The sequence below is a fragment of the Acanthopagrus latus genome, chromosome 4 (genome assembly GCF_904848185.1).
Source record: "Acanthopagrus latus isolate v.2019 chromosome 4, fAcaLat1.1, whole genome shotgun sequence".
Classification (NCBI taxonomy): Eukaryota; Metazoa; Chordata; class Actinopteri; order Spariformes; family Sparidae; genus Acanthopagrus; species Acanthopagrus latus.
Window position 1 is genome coordinate 18009138 of NC_051042.1, and position 22108 is coordinate 18031245.

At 41.4% G+C, this 22108-nt stretch overlaps 1 protein-coding gene across 1 annotated transcript in view; it reads left to right on the plus strand.

Annotated features, from left to right (window-relative positions):
- The window catches only part of cdh16 (cadherin 16, KSP-cadherin), a 28995-nt gene that overhangs the window by 2251 nt on the left and 4636 nt on the right, over nucleotides 1-22108 (plus strand). The window contains exons 4-14 of the mRNA XM_037096586.1: nucleotides 918-1052; nucleotides 1251-1380; nucleotides 1869-2027; nucleotides 3912-4108; nucleotides 10005-10130; nucleotides 11489-11639; nucleotides 12397-12609; nucleotides 14283-14359; nucleotides 17228-17419; nucleotides 21555-21796; nucleotides 21890-22020. Of these exons, the coding sequence (XP_036952481.1) occupies nucleotides 918-1052; nucleotides 1251-1380; nucleotides 1869-2027; nucleotides 3912-4108; nucleotides 10005-10130; nucleotides 11489-11639; nucleotides 12397-12609; nucleotides 14283-14359; nucleotides 17228-17419; nucleotides 21555-21796; nucleotides 21890-22020 (1753 nt within the window). The remainder of the gene's footprint in view (nucleotides 1-917; nucleotides 1053-1250; nucleotides 1381-1868; nucleotides 2028-3911; nucleotides 4109-10004; nucleotides 10131-11488; nucleotides 11640-12396; nucleotides 12610-14282; nucleotides 14360-17227; nucleotides 17420-21554; nucleotides 21797-21889; nucleotides 22021-22108) is intronic.

A 22108-nucleotide genomic window follows, 5' to 3' on the forward strand; every position in this document is an offset into this window, starting at 1 on the left:
AGAAAGAAAGGTAGATAATCAGCCTGTTTTTATCCCCTCTCCAGTTTTCACTTAAGGTGGAAGATGTATGAATGTGCTGGCGTCATCTGCAGACTATAATTGGAGTGTTCACAAGGCTTTTTATGCATCAGCCACTGCATTCAGTCGAACTGGGTGGCAGGCGGGCTGTTGTATTCATTCACGCCACTCAGATGTCCTCTGGGTGCAGCAGCATGAGTATCTGGCACTTTAATTGGTCATATTGTGACGTCAGCACATCTTGCATGACACACGGCCATATTTTCAGTCTCTGTGTTGAAATGAGCACCATTAACACTCTTCAAACCGCCTGTTAATGGCCAGAATGGACAAGTTGGATAATAACCCCACTTTGTGTTGTGAATAGAGGGGGCGTAATTATCGCTCCAGATTTGTTCAAGGTAAAAGCTCTTCATGAATATCTGCTCATCAGAGAGGACCGCACTTGTCAAGCTCTTTGAGTGATCTATCTCGCAAACCTCACAAAGTACAAAAGGCACTGCAACTGTTTTTAATCACCTGACAAACACTTTCTACTGTCAAAATCAAGATCAAGATCAAGATCATTAGCATAGATAGCAAAGGTATGGAAAAAAAGCATGGAAGCATGTATTATTGTGCCTCTTCTCTTCTGTGTCAACATCTCAGCATACAGTTTCATTTTGTACATGACCAGAAAACCACAACCAGAGATGGGCTAATCAGGTTTAATTTACTGTGATTAATCTTTTTCTAACTTCAATTGGACGTCCTTTAGAAATACAGATTGAAATGAAATCACAGATGGCTGCAGAGACTGCCCTGCTGCTCCACTCCTCCACTGTATTGTTTGTGCACATGGCTCGGCTTGAGCAGGAACACAAACTGATGTTTTATTAATTTTCTTCTGTTTTGTACAGCTCCAAAGCCTGCCAGTTAATTACAGTGACCTGGTGGTAACAGGGGACGATGAGGGGATATTTGGAGTCGACGCTCAGTTTCTGTATGCACTGAAACCACTTGACCGAGAGAAACAGCCATCCTACTCTCTGCAGGTAACAAATCACTTTTAGCTTATTAACTCATGGAGTGCTCTCATTTGTTGATCACATAAGGTTTGTGTGCTTAGGTTCAATAATGTAAGAAGAAGTATTCACTCTTTAGGTTCTCATGCATGCTGATTCCAGAGTGTGTTACTTACAGATTGTGAGTGCGTGTGTGTGTGTATGTGTGTGTGTGTGTGCATGCTGTAGGTGTCCTTCAGAACATCAGTACACCGTCAGAGCTTCACCGTCGAAGTGTGTGTCATCGACAAGAACGATAATGTGCCCACATTCATAGAGGAGAGCATGAGAGGCAGCGTGCAGCTCGGGCTTCTCAAAGGTATGAGAACCTTGGGTGCTGATGTCACTGTGATGCACAGCCGTTCTCAGTCTGGGTCACTTTTGTCCCTGCTGCTGAATGGAATAGAAAAAGTCTATTTTTGTCCAGTGTCCCTGAAAATTATCATCAGAATTATTGCTGTGGCAAACTGGATCAGGTGTATTTTACACACACACACACACACACACACACACACACACACACACACACACACACACACACACACACACACAAAGACTGTAAATGTGCAAGTAAAGATTCCAAATACTTTTTTTTTTTTTTTTAAGGAATGACTATCCAGTCATGGGATCCAATGTAGACCAAACACATAGGCTTCTTCAAATGCTTCCTTATCTTTGGGCCTCTGGATTGGTCCAACCCATGTTCTACCCTTTTCTGTGTAAACTGATGAAGCCATTTATGGCGGGGAAGTGAGATGACTGTGAAACAGAGAGTAACCTTTTGGCTTTACTCCACCTGTGTCTCAGGGATCCCATTCATGCAGGTGGGGGCGCTGGATCGCGATGAACGTAACAGCCTCCATGCAGAGCTACGCTTCAGCCTGATGGAACAGACGCCCAGGATTCCCTCCAGCCAGATGTTCTTCATCGACTCTATCACTGGAGAGGTCTCCCTCACTGAGGAAGGTCAGTCTCAGCTAGTGACTGTAGGGAAAGAAGGAAGCTAAGGTTGTATTTTGTCTTTTCAGCAACTCACTTTATGCAGGGGTCAACGACAGGACGGCACCTCTTACACAAGAACACACAGAGTGCTCCAGTTTGGCGTTAACTCCCTGTTTTCATATCCCATTTGTTTAAACCAACATTGCTACAAAGGATATTCATTCACTTCACTTCATTAGCATTTTGCGGATATTGTATATTGACATCATCCAGTAAGTACCAAGAAGAAACTACAGTGCAGACATGATAAGTTTGGGGAGGTTTAGAATCGGGGTTGCCATTATATACGGGAGCTTTTCTTTAGAGAGAGCTGATGAAAAAATAAGAAGTAAAGTAAACGTTGATTGCACAGTGTAATAGCAATAGAAACATGACAACATCTGCATTTAGATGTGTCCCCTATAAACCTTGCTTTCACAAAAGCACTGCAGTTTTGTCTGCCCCCGGGCACGAAATCTCCAGGGAAAATGAAGGTTGGCAGCCAGTTCTATTATCCATTAGTTCCATTATCTAACTATAAAGCAAGGAACCGCTGACTGTCTGTATGTTTGGTAGTAGCAAATCAAGAACTGTTCACCCGATGAACTTCACACTTGGCCGGTTTGTTTCTGAGGACCTATGGAAGTGCAGTATAGAAATTGGTGCAATTTGGACACACACAGTTTGTTATATTGGACCTTGAATGAACAATGAACACTGCGGCTTCAGTGCTCCGGGTTCATGGCTCTGCAGACTGAGGCTGCGCCCACATGTGATCCCTCTCTCATGATTTCATGGGGAAGCAGATGTAAACAAAACGAAGATAGCGTGGTACAACAACTTTGATTCAGGTTTTCTACTCCTCACCTAGGAGTGGAGGTGAGATAGAAATATGCTAGCAAACTCAAGGGCCACTAGAACGTTTGCCTTAGCTTGGCAGCAGCAGCTGCTCCTGGTTGATGCCAAATAGCAGGTTTTAAATGGGCACTTCACTAGTGGACTAAATGGTTAAATAAAGTCACATTTTGTCCTGTGTGTTTAGTAGTTTTGAATGTGTGGAAAACAATAACAATCCAGTCGTCTTTGCGCGTATATCAGCCGATATATCATTATCAAACAAAAAAGGTTAAATAATACACCTTGGAGAAATTAAACATGAGATATTTCAGACTAACATTTACATTGTTAGGTTTAGATGTACTTGCTGCATGGAACTAGATGCAAATAATGTATTAACATATGACAAAAAAGTGAGGCATTATAGGCATACAGATATTCACATCCTTACACTGACACACACATACTTATCGCAGACACAGTCCTGTATGCTGGTGCTATTTCTATAGCTTGGCATTTCCCTTTGTTACGGCTCTGCAGGAGCTGGATGACTTTCATGCTTACTGGTCCTTCCGGCCCACACTGCTGCCGCTGGTTCCAACAAGGCAGAGACAATTGACAATTACCACTTCGATTTTCTACTTTATTTTCAGGCTAGCTGTAACTGATGGCTATGATTACCTTTCTAGTGGGTTGTTTATATCATGTCCTTTCTGTTTTATCAAGAAGTTGAAAATTGAGTGATAAATACAGCGCTCAGCAGGCTTCAGAAAGTTAAATTGAGCATGCAGTGTTTGTAATGTCTTTTCTGAGGGAAAATAAAGTTCATTGTGTTCCATAAGCCGTCACAAAATTATGTGTTTGTATGTACTTTTTTCCTTTCTTGTACATCCTTGAATGCGTTATTTTAGCAGTTATTTTAGTTCTATTTAGATATTTTATGACTTATGTACATTGCAAACAAACAGTATCATGTCATAAAACAGAACAGAACAAACAATAATATGTCATCTGTCCCTCTGTGACCATCAGGAGCGTCCGCTCTGGACCCGGAGATGTGCGGCCGTTACAAGCTCTCAGTGATGGTGAGGGACATGGCCGGAAAGGCAGACGCTTTCTTCACCAGCGGCATCGTTACAGTTGAGGTGACTGGAAACACCTGGGCATCACCCGACCCTGTACGACTTCAGGAGAACCTCCCAGGCCCGTATCCGATTCCCATCTCACAGGTGAGGCAGTACAGAAGACGCACACATAAAGTGCGCACTAAAGGAGACGTAATGTACTTTTTCAGTTTTTTTTTTCCCTTCCTTCAGTGTATCATAAAGTTTCTTGCACATGTAAAAGATCTCAAAAGTTAAAAAGCCCAAAGTCTGCAACACAGCCTCCAAAACGCCTTGTCAGTTTAATTGTGTGACTTTGTGACATCACAATAAGTAGCCATGTGACACATAATTCATGACCTTATTCAAAGTAGATTTGAAGCTACCTGGAAGCTGAAAACAGGACAGAGCCGATCAGGGACATGGTTAGAGACACTGACTCTGGCATGTGTGAGCTGACCAATCAGAGCAGACTTGGTAATCAAGGGGCGGGGGGGAGCTTGAAGGGACAGGAGCTTAAACAGAGCATTTCAGATGTAGGGCCAACACAGTGCTGCTGACGTGTCGTTTGAGCATAAAAGAAGGTAAACGTGTTGTAGTCGTAACCCAAAATAAAATAATGAACTTCTCACTGAGCATAATATGTCTCCTTTAAAACCACTTTTGTTTACCATAAATCATGAAAACAAATCAGGCTAAGTGTTGACTTTATTGTTAAATTCTAGCTGTGAACAAATGTATCATATTACAACAAAATGTCAATAGCCCGGACTGAGTAAAGTGGCATTATGTTGCCAGTTGCTGTTTTTAGTGCCTCTTGGGTCCTCCTAAGTGACCAAATACTGAATTATTGATGCTGTTCAAATGCCATGGATCCTTTCAGGCTACCTCCTGACTGACTCACTTCAACTCCAATAATCACTCACTCTTCTACCCACCCACCCACCACCACCTTTGCCAATGTAAGGGGTATTATACAAGAGTCCACCTTGAAATACACGTCATGTACATTATATTAATCATAGTGTACTGCTCAGGATAAATATTTGAATATGTTTACGTCACAGAGGGATAATAATGCTTCACCAACTCACTAAAATCATTCTTTTTTTTATTAATTTACTGTTTGTCTGCGTAATATTTCACACGTCAGGTAACCTTGGGGACGGCTTTCGCAAGTGAACTGATTAATCCATCAGGAGAAAATTAAATCTGAAGTCTGAAGCTAATAATCTCTGGTTCCACCTCTTCAGTTGTGAGGGTTGGCTGCTTTTTTTGTCATACGTCGTTGAAATTTGGACATCTTTAGGTTTTGAGCTATCTGATGGACAAGACAAGACATCTAAAGACATCATCTTTGACTGTAAGAAGTTGTGATTAACAACTGTTTGTCATATTTTTGACACCAAATTAATAATCCATTAATCAAAAGAATAATTCACCAGATCAGTTGATAATGACGATTGTTAGTTGTCAATAAGGTTTGTTCTATCTTAAAACTGCAGCTGAATACCAGACCAGAGCGGAGGAAATTACAACTGTAACCATGGTGATATGGGCACCTTTTCAGATCCAAAGCTGGATATCCTGCCTTCAGATTCAATTTTGGATGTAGTCGCTTATTTGAAAATGTCTATAAGCCTTCAGCGTCAGTCACCGACTCCAAAAAGTTTCCCCTGATAATATATAATAAGAGACAGTTTTAATTAAACTAACATGACTGACCCACATAATTGTGCTCTTGTGGCAATAACAATAAGCGTTCTTGTAACTGTCCCTGGCCTTTTCAAACCTTTTAGCTGTTATAATAATAGCCATATCAGCTACATGTCTATAAATAACTCAAAAGCCCTCAGAGGTTTTTGCAACACATGGAAAAGTGTCAGCAGCAATGGCTGCTATCATTTGTGAGGAAATTTTGTGCACCCACCACAGCGAAAAAGTAGGAACTATTCATTCAGCACTGCGAACTGCATAAACAAACAGGCTAACAGAGCTGATTCTGCTGCTGAATAAAACACACTGTGCAGGTTCTGAGAATCGCTGTGGCCAGTAGGTGCATCACAATACCTCCCCCCTCCTCCTCTTTTCTCCCACCTCCCCCACACTCGCCCTCAGCCTCTCATCTCTCCTGTTCTAACAGCCCCTTCCACCCACTGAAAACGTGTGGTTCACAAGTGTAGGCGCATTTGATTTTTTATTTATTTTTTTGTCATATTTTCAAAGACCACTTTAGCTCTACCATAAAATCTTTTACTCTCATAAGTTTAACACCTAATAACCACTGCTATAATACACAGCTTGGCCACTTGGAAAGGATAATTATCATAATTGTTTTTAACAAATAGTGTCTGTGCTTCTGTATGTAAATGACCATATGACCATAATTCACTGAGCAGATTTCCACAGTGTAAAGAAAAATGTGTGATGTGGGTGAGAAAAGAAGCCTCTATCACTGAACTGTTTGCATAAAAAAAACAAACAAACAAAAAAAACATTTAATAACATTGTCCCATTCAGAATCTAAATCACACAAAACTGGATCAGTGTAACATGGATGTTTACTTCGGGGAAGCCTTGTGTCTCCCACGCTGAGTGATTGTACTGCTGTACTCAGTAGGTGGTGGGACTAACCGCTGTTATGACACATCCACAGATAGTCGTGTTTGAAGACACACTCTGTGGATCTCACCTCCCCTGCTGTCTCAGATGAATGGAGCAGTCATGTCCACATCCAATCATCTGTAACAAACGTTGTCTCTTACGTGCCAACATTGTCCACGGCGTGAAAACATCTTTGAAAGGCTAACATTGATCTGCCGCTTTGCATGTTCTATTCGTTTTCTGCCACCATCTGCGTAAAGGTCGGTTATAAAACTCAAGTCAAGATAATTGTTGCGATCAATTTGACCGACTCCGTAATCAGACCAGAGCAAGCTCTGGCTGCAATTTTAAATATTTGTTATCACCACGTCTGCGTCATTGGGAGGTTAAACTCAATCTGTTATCTATTGCATGTTTCTGATTGCCTGCCTAAAACTTTGATTATGCAATGCAATCAGCAGAAATACTTGAGCTCAGTAATGCAATCTTTTTTTTTTGAGGCTTTGGAATAGAAGAAAGGCCTCACAGCTGTGAATGAGTGAGTCAAGGCTCTTAGCTGCATTCAGCCGCTAGTTTTCTTATTCAAAGCAAATCTGATTATTTGGTGCAGAATTAGTTTGAGCCCCACTCGACCTTTCGTCATAATCAGTGTTCAATATTGGGAATGCATCTAAATTTGGTGCCCAAGCTAACACGAGTCATCAGAAGGCATCTTATGTTGGTGTGAAAGCTGCTCCAATTAATGTTTTTATGTTGACAATTTCACAGAAATATTACCCCTCTTAATCGCCATCTCGACTTTATACGGTCATGTTAAATCATTTATTGCAGGCTTTATGCTTCCAAGCCCCAACAAGCCAACTTCTCATCCGTCTCTGTTTTTCTAATATGATTGTTCTGCTTGCTATCAAAAACAGACACTGTTATTGTATCTGGCACCTGCTAAAGTCAACATCTTCCATTATTTCTGGCTTTGGATACAGAGAATCTTATAGACTGCAAGAATGTCTTGTCTCCTTACAGATATCCAATATATACTATGTCAATATCATGTTGTATCTGCATTTTGGAAGGCTGCAACAAATGATTCCATAGCTTATCAATTAGTCTATTAATTGTTATCTTTAATAGAAATGCCCATTAGACAGAGAGAGTTCCCACAGCTCCTTAAAGTCCCTGAAAGATTGTGAGAATGGACCTATAGAAATTGGTCATTAAATGCCTGAATTTAACCTTTTTGTGCAAGCACAGAAATGAAAGTTGTTTCTATTTGTTTTCTTACTGAACATCAGTAAATACACTACATACTGCTGTCTGTGTGTGTGTGTGTCTACTGCAGTTTTCTGTGATCGCTGTAACACATTTTTGTTTATAATTTTTGGTCTGTAAAGCTTGCATGTTCTCATGATCTCAAACTATGCCACGTTAAGTTTTTGATATGATGGAATTTGAGCTGAAAAGTCCTGGAATGTTACATTGAAAGAGGTACGTGAACCCTGATATTCAAATTGTTTCAAATGCTACCAAACAAGAAGTTGATTTGGGCATATTTACTTGAAAATGGACTGAAATGATCAGTCTGTTTTCAAAAAAAAAAAAGCTGCAGATGAATTTCCTGTCCATCAGCAAATTGTTTCCGCTCCAGTAGATTTTGTACATCTTGCTCCTGGGTTTTATGTGGGACATCATACTCTTTCCTGTAAATCAGCCACTGATTACGCTCCAGTCCGCCGTGTCTCAGAGGAAAGCATGCGCAGACACGAGGCGCTCGTGACGCAGCTCAAGCACAGCCTATCAGCGGAGACGGAACGTGCTCTGCTAGCTCAAACACTGACAGAGGCAAAACAGATGACTTCATAAATGTTTTGTGTAGGACTCTATATAGAGCAGCCCATGATCATCAATCTGCTCTTTTAACATATCTCCTTAAAGCTCTGCGGTCTAGGAGCACGCCATAACACTAAGAGGCAGCCAGCTGTGTGAAGTGGCTTTGTGTATACATGAGCCTAGTGTTTGGGCAGCCATCTCCAAAACAAGGGAGGAGTGTGTGACAGTGTGTTGAGGAGACACACATGCCCTGGGTGTGCATCAGCTGTGCTGCGGCTGGGCCCCTCTCCTTGTTGGGTGCTGTTTGATGGCTACTAGGTACGTTTCAGCCTCGCTGCACAGCCCCTCTGTCAAGGGCTGTAAAACAGAGTGGAAAATCCCCTTCAGCCGGCAGAGTTAGTTTTGGCTGTGCTCTCTGTTCCACATCATTGTCAGGGCTTTTGTAGCTCCTTATCATAAATAAATGGTTAGCTTTGTGCAAGTACATCATGCAGGACTCATCATGCTGAATGGCTCTGGGTTTATGTCTGATCATTTTCATGTTGCATCAAATAATGAAAAAAAAAAAACATATTTGTATTGTAAAAGAAGTAAGTTAAGGCACTGATATGTAAGACATGTTTTGGTTTAGCATATTTACGCGGTTTTGTACCCAAAAGTCATTACTGAGTGAAAGTAAAGATAATAGAAAATAACTTTTGATACTTCAGTAAATCAGATACTTTAGTCCCTTTTGCATGTTTGACTTTCACTATATATAACTTTATACATACCTCTTGATACTGGCAATAAATGTGCTCTATTACATTCAAAAGTACAGGTAAAAGCAAAATTAAACATCTATTTATTTACATGTATTCTTACTTTATACTAAGTGTCAACTGATTATCTGAATTATTTTGAGGGCAGACTGGCAAATAATTTAATTCAAAGATGCGTTACTGTCCTGATACAGCATGAGGTCTGCAAAATTAGCATAACTAAAGTTACCAGATGAATCTAGTGGAGTAAGAGTACAACATATGCCTCCACAATTTAGTGGAGAGGAAGTAAAGAGATGTGCTTAAGTACATTATTGAGTAAATGCACTTAATTACATTCCTTCAGTGGTTATCAGAGCTAGAAAGCCTGCTCGACCAGGCAGATACATTAGCTGATATTAGCCTGCTGCAAAATATGTTGTTTGTTTTAAATGTAGCAGAGTAAAAGTACAATATTTGTTTCTAAAATGTAGTGGAGTGGAAGTTTAAAGTCGCAGAAAATGGATTATTCAAGTAAAGTGCAAACACCTCAGCACTGTAGTTAAGACAGTACTTGAGTAACTGTATGATCACGGATGTTTTGTGTTTAAAACTCCCAGATATCTATATATCGACCTCAGAAACCCAGGTCTCTCTCTAATCTACAGGATATCCATATTTTCTATTTACTCTAACTGAAAGTGACAAGGGTATAGATATTTCCACTCCCACTAATCTTTCCACTATCCGTGATGCTCACGCCAAAGACATTTTGTATTTAGATAACTTTCTTTTGTGTGTCTGTGTGTGTGTGTGTGCGCACACGTGCGTGTGTGTGTGTGTTTACACAGGTCAAATGGAGTGGAAGTCAGGCAGAGTACAGTCTGGAGGGGGAGTTTCCAGAGATGCTCTTCACCATCAGCAGAGAAGGAGTCATTTATCTGAACGCCCCACTGGACAGAGAGACACAGGACCAGGTCTGTATAACTGCAAGCTAAACATCTCCAGCACCTAATAATAAATGTCAGTCTGTGACTGCAGCTCAAAGCGTCTACGCATCAGGGCTGTAGATGCTACACTGTTCCCTGATGAAGAAACGTTGTTTGTTTGTTCCACATGTGACGATAGATTAGTTTCTTATATTTTTAATATAAGGTTTGCTCATTATGTTCTGAGACACTCCATTAAAATCACCAGAATGACACCTAATGAGATGTGGCACTAACAAATTATAATGTTGTTCATTAAAAGGAAACTTCTATTTCAATTGAAATTCAAAATATTACTTACGGCTTCATTATTTTTTAATTAAGCGAACCCCCTTTACACATTATTGCAGCAAGGCTGAGCACTGAGAACAATCTATCTTTAAACCCGAACAGAGGCAATTAGGGAAGCAAACCAAAACCTGAAAGGTGCAGCATGGTAGGATCACAAATTAATGAACATTTTGTTTGGAAGTCTGCACACAAGTTCAGCTCCTGTGAGCTTCGAATGGCTCGCCGAACAGTTTCCTCTGGCACAAACGCTCAAGTGGCCAAATAACATCACAGATACACGGACATGATTAGTGTTTAAACACGTGCTGCCAGCACTTTGCATTTGGAGGCCATAAGAGAGGGCCTGATGCATTGTGCTTTTAGTAGTTGACAGGAATAAGTGAGGCGATGACTTCAACCTCATGTCTGTATTAAAACACTGTTCGAGACATTTAAATGCATTGTTGTTTTTAAAGGCGGATTTTAAAATACACTCGCCTTGTGATTGAGAGTGTGTGCATGCACACTAACCACCACTCCCAAAATGATTGATAATCTGTGGACATGTTAAAGAGCCACTAAATACCAAACATACTTTGTGTGAATACAACTCCATCAGTCAGTGTATGTACCTCATGGCTGACGGAGCCTTTTCACATCGTAAGCTTTGTGCCCCATCTACCAAAGGTGCAGAATGACAGATGCAGGAATCTCACTTTTTGTTAACAGAATAAGAACACACTCTCGTGATAGGATTTAGAGATTACCCAAAACAAGAAAGACAAAAAAAAAAGAAAAAGTCACAAATAATCACACAAAAGGAAAACAAACAATATTCACAAAGAGCCTGTAGAGTTGATGTTAATCAGTTGATGTTGGCAAACCACAGAGAAAGTATTGGCTGTTAAAACAAACTGTTAAAGATAGACAAATTTAAATGTGGGTAGGCAGTGAATTCCAATTATAACGTTCCAGGAACAACACCAACACACTGATATCAGATCATGCAGCTCTAACCAGTCCGTTTCATTGACGCTCTGGAGGCAAACCTTGTGCTTGTCCTTGCGCCTTGTCAGTTCCAGATCAGCATTGTAGTCGAGCGTCCAGATGGCAGAGAGATCGCCAAGCCTGTGGAGCTGAGGGTGATGGTGGGCGACGCCAATGACAACAGACCCACCTTTCCACAGGCACAGTACCATACTGTGGTCAAGGAACTGGCTGCCCGAGGTAACTGGAAGGGGGGTTTTTTTGTCTCTCTTAGCATTTTTTTTATTGCAGCACAGAGGTGATATTTAAAGTTAAAATCCAAAGCAAAATTAACATATACTAACAATTACTACTAGTGATGTATAGTCTCTTTAAAGTTTCTTTTTCACTGGTGGAGCACTGATCATCATGAAACAACAGACCTCTGGATAATCCTTTGCCAAACTGTCACAAAAATGGGAATATTATTATTCAACATTGTGGCGGAAAGGCTGGCTGTTGCAGTGATGAAAGGGCTGAGAGTGCCAGATACCTTTTGTGAAAGCAGATTGGGACTTTTGCCAGGACACGAGGGGGAAGCACCCTCACTTCTACCTTGCGATAATAAAAAGCTCATGGTGTGTAGTGACAAGGCATCAAAGCTTTTTTGTTCATGCTTTTAAAACGTTTGATTCTGGGAAATGAATTAGAGGCAGACAATCTGTTAATCTAAATGGGATCACCGAGGGAGGATTAAATGAGAAAGCTATTGTTTCATCCTTCCTCCCTTTCATTTCTATTCAGCGTGCAGTGTGACTTATTGCCAACAGACATTTTTAGGTTGTTTTGCTTTGTTACTGAAACTCTGGTGGGCTTTGTTTGACATTCTGATTTAGAAATTAAGAAGAAAAGAAAAGCAAAAATTAAAGGATCAAAAGCCTTTACCACCTACAGTAAAAGACATTTTGTTAAAATGGTATCTTTGAATATTTCCTGTTCTCTGTGTATCTTCCCCCAGGGACAGAAATCCTGACAGTGCAGGCAGCCGATAATGACGACCCCAAGACGGACAACGTGCGCATCTTCTACCGCTTAGTTGGACAAATTCCAGAGAGTCCTCGAGCACTTTTCAGAGTGGACCGTGACTCAGGGGTCATCTCTGTCCAGGCAGACAGTATGGAGGGCACGGCTCCTCAGTATACCCTCACCATCACCGCGGAGGATGCCAAAGGTAGCTCCGGCCCTCCTCATGCTGTGATTATTTTCTTTTGCAAAGTCACTTGGTCTCACAAAAATACATAAATGCTATTTTTACTGTGACTCTCTGCTTTAAGGGACATAAAGTGCTGGCTCTGGTATTTCCTGTTGCTGAACGAGGAGATTACGTCAGGAGGAAAATAATGTTAGAGATAGAGATAATTTGATCAAATGACTGGAAGCTCAGGATTGTTTATATTGATTTATAGGAAGTAAAAGTCAATGGACTTTTGAGTTAATACACAAACTTTTCAGAAACATACATAAATATCTATTAATAGGAATAAGCAAACAGCATAATTATATCAGATTGATTAAAATATATAGATTTACAGTAAATCTGTGCTTGATATCCTGGAAAGTGAAGTGATTTCTATGTACTTTTACTTTAAAAGATACCTATGAGGCTTTTTTTTCCCCCCTTTTCTTTGGCATTTCGTTTATGTTCTTGTGCATGTGAAAGATCAGTTAAAAAGGTCAAAGTCCACACCAGCAGGAACTCCTCTCTCCCACAGATTACCCTGCTCCTGAAACGCCTCGTCAGTAGCCCCGCCTTTAATCCTGTGACGTTTTGACATCAGGGTCACATATTTGCTTAATGTGTACATAGCGGCTTTGGCACACAAGAATTCATTTGGCAAAGCAGCTCTACTGTCGTTAGCAGTGCTGGCTCAGGCGTGTGTGGGCTGACCACTGAGAGAAGGCTTGGTATTCAGGAGGCGGGTCTTAAAGAGACGGGAGTTGAAACAGAGCTTATCAGACAGAGAGGGAATACATTGCTGCTCCACTGGACAGTATGAGAAAACTGATGTGTTGCTGAGCATCAAAGTAAACCTAAAGTAACATCATGAACCTGAACATGAGCATAAGATGTCTCCTTTAGTTTTTTCTTGCACAAATGTTGATCATGAATCTATGATAGATTTTCAAGCGTAAAAGAAAATGCTTCAGTTGGACGACATTTTTGTTCAGAAACAAAACAGCCTTATCTATAACTACTCATTTCTCCTGCTTTCTCCCACTGTGCTTAAATTATCGAGACAAATATACCCACATTCTGTAGACAGATACGGTAGCTGTGGTCTGGCTCTGCTGGTTCACTTTTGGAGCAAGAAAATTTAGAAAAATCTGATTTGTGGAAGAAAGCTAAATCAAGTTTTCCAGTATGAGAATAGTGCATCCCCAAAATAGAACTAAGAGGGCCAGGTTTCCCATCACCGACTCTGTTTTTTAGCTGGTGATGTCGCAGACTACGTGGCCCATATCAGTGTTAGTCACAGTGAGGAACTAGGTTACAGTCAAGTTGCTGCAAGGCCATTATGTGAAGGTGCCGTTCGAGATGGGAGGGAGAGAAAAGAAAGCTGTGATTAAAAATAACAATTATGAAGCAGTAGCTGTGCCGGGAGGAAGCACGTCATATTAGTTTTGTGTGCTAGTGCGTCATTAGCTCTGTTGCTGCTTTAGCATTCGGGGAGGGGGGGTATGTGCGCTTGCCTCTGGGGGTGACAGATGATGTGGTCCGCGTGACTCACGGACCAGGGTGTGATGGAGGCAAGATGAGGTACTCGCCATTCCTCCTGCATACTTTATTTGTGTGATGGGCTGACCCTGAGTCATTAACAGAAGCTGTCTCGATGTCCCTGGCAGGTCTGAACAGCTCCTGCACCGTGGTCGTGACGGTGCAGGATGAGAACAACAACCCACCAGTCTTCTCGCAACATGAGGTACGAGAGTGCATATAGAAATGCGCACACACACACTTGATGCGACAGTCTGCTCAGGTCATGATAAACAAAACCTTTGGAAAAAATGGCAGGCCAAACATCACAGGCCATCATCAGTGGCTATTGGACTGCAGGCTGTGAATCCGCTCAGCAGGTCACTGATCTAATTTTCCTGGCGGGGAACTAGATACGCCCTCTAATCTCGGGCTTATTGTGATGGCACCATGTTACTGGAGGAGTTTGATTTAGGTCTTTGTACTCTAAGTGGACTGTGTTTTTAGAGTTTAATCTGATAAAGCTTTCTTTGGAGAGAACTTTCCACTCATTTATCCAGAGTCAAATCTACATCGTGACCACACACCGATGCCTTTAACGTGTTAGAAATGATGTAAGAATCAATGTCGTCATAGGTATTACAATTCCGCACAGGATTTTCTATCAGCAGGTTCTATGTTTTGTAGCTAGTATGATCCTGTGATTTCTCATCCAAGTGAATGTACATATACACCACTGCTTGAAAGGTGGCTGTCTTTTTTTTGCTCGTGGCCAGTGGTAAAAGTGTACTCCTGTTATTTATACTGGAGTACGGACAGCTTTTTACATCAAACAAAGGGAATAAGTTTTTTAAAAAATCAACAAAAGCTTCTCTGTGAAAAAGAAATCAAACTTAGCAGCAACAGAAATGTCTAAATTTCTCCTCTTCTTATTCACACCAACATTGGAAGCTCACATAAACCGAGTCTAAACTACCCACAATTATTTGGGTTATTTGGGATAAGCAAATGTGGGGTTTCCAAGGTTATGGTTATTATAAATTTATGCCCCTTTCCACCCTGTCAGTCTTCAGTCTGCTTGAGCCCATTGTACAGCGTGATGTTCTCTATATATAGAACATGACTTTAATTGATACAAAAAACATTTATTTTTCAAGAGCACTTTGCAAACTTAAACTATTGAAGACCATTCAGTAAAGATTAGTCATCTCAGTCATCTGGCTGGGGATTCCAAACCAACAGTCCCGTACAATGTTCAGTAATGTTTGGGAACTTCCTCCTGTATCTGTTTTTATCTTGTAGTGTTCCACTCGAGTGAGGCATCGTCGGTGCTTCAGTTACAGCCTGAAATGTAACAGTGGTTTCCCCCCATTTTGGCGTGGGTGCTGATACCACAGGCGAAAAGGGCTAAACATAGGCTGTTACAGAAATTGTCCTCACTTTTCACCCACATGTGCCAGATAATAGAGGAGAGAAAAAAAAAAAATGAAGCCAGGTGGGTCGGGGAGTTATGTGGGTGAGCCACCATGCTGTGATAATGGGGAACCAGCCTCTGGCTGTGCTCTCTGTCAAACCATAGTGACACTTGAAGACTGCACGGACATTGTGAGCTGTGAAGGAGCGCTTTATTTTTGAGCTGGGAGAGAAGGTACTGCCTTTGAGTTTAGCAGCAGAAACTGGCTGCAGAGCTTTGGAATGACTGTCCAGACAATAAAATGAGACAGTTTAGTTGAATACAGACTGTATTGTACAAAACCTTTTTTTTTTTTTTTTTTTTAATGTAACATCTGCCATCTTGATATTCTTCATCCTCGCTCATGCTCATTTTGATGTGTCTTTTTTAAACATTGCAAAATACTGCTTTCACGCTGTTACTAACAAATGCGTGCAGATAATAACACCCCCCCCCCCCCCCACACACACACACACACACACACACAGTCACAAACACAGAGGTGGAAAACGCTCTTGAGCAGGTCACGCCTGAGTAGTGCAGCTTTTTCCATGGCGATGTGAAGGCAGAACTATAGGGGGTGATGTGGGAGGCGAGTGGTGACAGGGCTGGGTTCAGCGACCCTGTGGATGGGGCAGCCAGATCAGAGGCATGGCTGCTTCGCTAGAGGACATCTGTGAGTGGCAGATTAAATGGCTGTCTAAACACACAGAGGTGTGTGAGTAAAGGTTAGCTAACACCGGGAGGGCAAGAGGGGGCATTTAACATACATTCACATTTACCCCTTTCACACTGTACAAAAAACCCACTAACACCTACTGACATCTGGCTTTTGTCTTCGGCGTGACTGTGTGCACTCAGCATTTACTCCCACGTCAGTTGACTCTGCAGTAATCACTGGTATTTATCAGCTCCAGCTTTAATCAGTTCGCTCCACTTCGGGCGCAATTGTAGATGTGTGTTGAAGTTGGTGTATTAATACTTTTAAACCTGTCTCTGTCCAAGCAGCCCAAACATTGTTCAGTCAGCACAGAGTTTGAGAGGGCGACTGAAGCAAAAGATTTTAAAACGTTGTGAGCGGCTTCCGTGCTTGTCAACTGCCTGGTCGATACTGCACATACAGTATGCAACTCTCAACAGAGATGAGAAAAAAGTGAGATGTCTCATTTCTTAGCAACTTCCGTTATCAGCACTTGGAAGAAACAAGGTGTCTAATTCAGAATGTTATCGATTAGGACTTTGTAAATGAAGTTTTACGATTCAATGCTTTCCCAACATATTAGTGATGACAAACATGACACTCAAGGAAAAAAAAAACAGAAAGGGGCAGTGTGAAAAGGTCAAATGCCTATTGGGTTTACCTGTGTTATTATTTATCAATTATAGTTGAAAACATTCAAAAAATATTAATAATTATTAGTTATCAACTAACTGTGAATATTAATATAATAACATTTGATGATAATGAGCCATAGGGCTTGACAGAGCTGGAACTGCTTAAACGATATCTGATTAGAATTAATTTTATCATGTACTACTATGCAAGGGCAAGCTTCTGTATATTTTTACAAAGTTGTGTCATGTCAACTAATGAGTGCTTTCTGCTGGGTAAGCGTACATTTCCGCTCTTCTCCCCGTCAGTATGGACCCTTTCACATCCCAGAGAACGCTCTGGTCGGCACCACGGTCACAGCTGTGCTGGCAGGAGATGCAGATGTTCGAGGCGGGGACAGCTGGCAGGTGGACTACCATTTGGAGTCTGGAAACGAGGAGGAGGTCTTTACATTAGTGACAGACAAGCAGACCAATGAGGTCACACTTGTTCTCTCAAAGGTAAACAACACAAACCATCACGCAACACACGTTTGATTATTGATTAGATTCAGATGGGAAATCTCCCATCAAATCCAAGTTAAACCCACATGTTAATTGTGTGAATGTTTAGTGTGCGAGAGAGTACAAACACTTTTTGCCTCTCAGGATCATCCATATTAATGTCAAGGACAATTTTTGGTTGCGTCTGTCCCTGGGTTCAGTAGCTGGCTGTGTCAAAACAACAGTCACATGTAACTTAAGTCATTTTTACGAGGCTGTGATCTTAACATCAGGGTGCACATGTGAGGCACAAACAGAAACAGTGGAAAAGAATATTCCAATACATCAATACTTCAGTCCCATATGAGTCAAACAAAAAAGAGTCCAGATGACAATGGAATGTTTTCGCCCAGTAATCTCTCCTGTCCCCGGGGCGCATCACCCTTCGCCTGCCTCGTTTAATCCAGCAGAGGGGAATGAATGTGTGTCTATGTGTGCGTGCGTGTATTTGCGAGTGTATTCTCTAATGGTTTGCTCTCTGTAAGTGGGCCAGGCAGGAGACGGTCTATTATTTTCAACCTCTCTGTGGGAGTTGATGAATGGGATTGAACTGTAGCTGCTCTGCTGAGACAAAGCAGGAGATGTCTAAAAGCTAAAAATGGATCTTGTATTAATTTAGATTAACACAAAAGGGCTTCCGTTTTTTTTTTAGAAATCACATAACATACTGTACATTACATTCTTGCCTGTTCGAGGAGCTCTTGTATTGATCTCTTGAGATTATGCTGAAACTAACTTTGTCTTGCCAGGAGGGAAGCTGTTGTTTATTTAGCTTACTTTGGTTAAAAAAAAATTTTAAAAAGTCAAGCTTAAATCCTTCACAAGTAAAACCCTGGTGGATTAAAATGCACTTGAGCAAATCCTTTAATTCATCGCTCTACAGTGAGAGGTCAGCGCCAGAAGGCAGACACATTGCATTATTAGAAATTACACAGTGCTCACAGCCCAAGTGAATAATTAGATTGTGTGAGCAGACATTAATGGCAGTTTACCACGCAGGCTAGAGGCTGCCGACTGAAGTAAATGTGTAATGAACAGGGGGAAGTGAGGGGAATCCAATCAGGATGAAGTCAACAGGAGATGCTAGACATTACATCACATGTGAGGGCATCTCGTTTAAGAGAAGACTGAGACAAAATGATGAATTGGAGCTCGCTGTAACAATTGGATTAAGCTCATTAATGTAATATGGAACATCAATGAATTAATTCAAAGTTATCAGCAAACTCAGTCCTTGATACATATTCATCCATTGCTGACTGAAAGTGTGAGTCACCAGTTTGGAGTGAATCACATCGAATGATGTCAGAATGGTGTAACTTCGCTTCAGTCACATGAATGAGATATTTATTATAAAGACATTTGTAATGTGCTTATTAGAAATGTTTTAAATGTCCTTTGTGATAATGCCGTGAGTGACGAAATCAGAATAGCGACGTTTATGATGGATGAGTCAGCGTGACACAACAAACTGTATTTTTGTAAGAAGGCAGGTAAGCAAAGATCAAAAATTATTCCTTGAGTTTGTGAATTTCACTGGGATTGGTCATCATGAATCTGCTCACCATAGAGAGCAATAGCAAGGCTGGAGATGTTCTGTTACATAGCTTAAAATATGTAGTAATGATTTTATTCGCTGCTATCAGGAGGCTTGTTTTGGAAATTGAAATGCAGAATGGCGCCTGTCAGTGTAAAAGAACCTCATGGAATGATCGGACGGCTTTTAAAAGCAACTGTCATTTATATCGAAATGCAGTCGATAAAAGAGCTGGCGCCACAAAGACAAGAAAAAACTAAGAGTGTAAAAGAACAAAGCAGACAGCAACGGGGAACACAAGCTGGAACATGGAGGACACAGACAGCAGGCAAACAAACACTAGGAAGAAAACAGACAAACAAAAAGTGACGGTGCATTCATGTACTGTCTGAATTATTGGAAAACGTTTTTTTCCAGATACGAATATTCAAGTGATCGCCCTCTCAAGTTGGAACAACAACTTTCCAAGTTGCCGTCATATGACGCCGAAACATGGCAGAAGTTTTACCAAAGTCATGTATTGTATAGTCATTGTATTGTTTCCTTTGCGGTACCATGTCAATCAAACACTAGAAACAGCTTTGGTTTATACGCTCTGGTGACATTTTTTGGTGTCTATGTTGCTCCCAAATAATGACATCACGTATGAACACGCCGGAATTGCAAGAATGACTTCCCAACGCGGGAAGTGGGACCATCCGAGGAGCACCTGAATGCAGCATAAGGAGAGAACACAAGCTTAAATACTCAGGGGCTGATGAACTAACAAAATGCAGGTGTGCACAGAAAGAAGACAAAGACAGGAAGTTCGAAGCAAATATAAGACATGAGGCGAGAATCATCTCTGCAGCTGCGTTCAGCTTCACAGAGCATCTTCGGGTTTATTATTTTGTTTTTTCTTGAACGCAGCACTTACCAGCTAAAGAGCCCGATATTTCCCTCAGGAGGTGGTGGAGACCAGAAACAGAGCTAAAAGAGTTAATATTCGACTGAGTATCAATACTGAAGGTGACAATTATGTTTTAGGGAGTCAAATTCTTATTTTAGAGTAACTGTGACCCAGACTAAATAAAAAGTAGTGCCCACATGTTTTACATGATGCCTGTACTGTAGAGGTTGAGGTGACAACAGCCTCGAGAGAGACCATGCACATGTATTGCCACGCTGATAACACAATGAGCAGTTTGATGCGTCACTTCCAGTCAGCAGCAGTACTCGTGCACCCACCGAGGTCTGCGTCTCCTCTCCCTGGCAACAGAGACGCACTCAGCCTGAGCAGCATGATGTCAGGCAACGCTGGTTTAATAATGTCTTGTTTCACGAGCAGAAAGAACTCGTTTCAGGTCAAACCTGACAGCGAATACACGTTCAGGAGAGGATTCAGAAGACTGTGTTAAAATGATCAAATACATTAGAGATTAGGATGAAATAATACGATTTATTTGCCTTCAAATGGATTGTTTTGCCTCAGAAATCTGTAAAATCTTTCTATGTGTGATGTCTTTAAATCACTGGCTGCACAGTAAAATCTGTCATAACTGCTGCTAATCTTTCCATGCCGTCACTGTGAAACTACATTTTTAATTGTTCAGACGAAGTCAGTAGGTCACAGTTACTATTTTTAGCATCCAGATTACAGTAATCCTATCATTTAAAGTCTGCTATTTAGCTGCTAAAGTTTGGGCCCAAATATAAATCATATTGTACCTCCCAGAGGAGACGTAAAAATGTTTATTGATACATTTTTGTCTTTAGCTGTCATTTTTACGCTTGATTACAATCAAGAATTGACATATTGAATACCAGTGTCAATGTTAATGTTATGTTGTATGATCATACAAAATCTGCTTGACAATGCTGCTCATACAGGGGTATGTAGCGACGTCACACAGCAGTTGCTCTCAGTCATCATCATGGAAAATGTTTCATTGGTGACACAATGCTTCAACTGGCTCTTTTCCCTGTGACCAGTGTCTGGTTCATTGCAAATGAAGCAGAACTCGGCCAGTAATTTCTAGTTTGATTGGAAGTCAGATGAAACGTGACTCAGGGGGACTTTACTGTGTCCCTCTCCTCCTGGTAAAGATGGCATGCTATCTCTTTTTTGACGTGTGAGCGTTTGCCTTGCCGTGATCATCCCGTTAATGCGACGTTCTGCTAGGCAACCTGGGAAACTCCACGAATGGGACTTGCTACTGCACATTCCGGAAATGTTGCACAGGACTGGGATCTGGGGAAATTGGAGGCCAGGTTGAGGCTTGAGCTCTTTGTCATGTTCCTCACGGCCAGTCCTGAGCAGTTTTTGTTGTGTGGCAGGATGCATTACCCTGCAGGGGGGGTCACTGGCATCAGGAAGTGTCGCTTAGTGGGATCTATGTGAGCTGCAGGGCCCAAAGGTTTCCTGCAGAACAACTGTCTTTGTGCATTTGGTTGACATAAAGAGTGATTTACCATTTTCCCTGAATATTCCCCCTGTATCCTCGAGTGTGTATACAGTATGAGAGAGTTAATTTGTGTATTGTGTACTTGTTATGTTGTGTGTTATACTTCTTACAGGTCTTGGACTTTGAGCGCGAGAGTGAGTACATCCTCGTGCTCAGCGCTCAGAACCCGGTGGCTCTGGTCCGCGGCCGGTATGGACCTGCATCCACGGCCACAGTCTCCATCTATGTTGACGACGTGAACGAATGCCCAATCCTGTCTCAAAGCCATTACGAGGTGACAGTCAGGGAGGGCGAGGAGCCAGGACGGGTCATCGCCACCATCCGAGGCTACGACCCTGATTCTCACCCAATCAGGTGAGCCAATCAACTGAGGAGTGATGTAGGAATAACCATCTACCTCATTATCATCACAGTTTATGCAGTTGCACTTTTTTTTTTTTTCTGCAGATATTCCCTTCAGGGAGACACAAAGAAATACTTTTCAATAGGGAAGTATTCTGGTGAACTGAAGACTGTGCAGGCCTTGGACAGAGAAGAGAACAGCACGTACACAATGGAGGTCATTGCAGTGGATGGAAGTAAGAGCATGTTCATTATTTGTCAATTATAAATCTATTCATAACATGATTTGATCTGTGGATTTCTATACATACGATCTTAAATGTG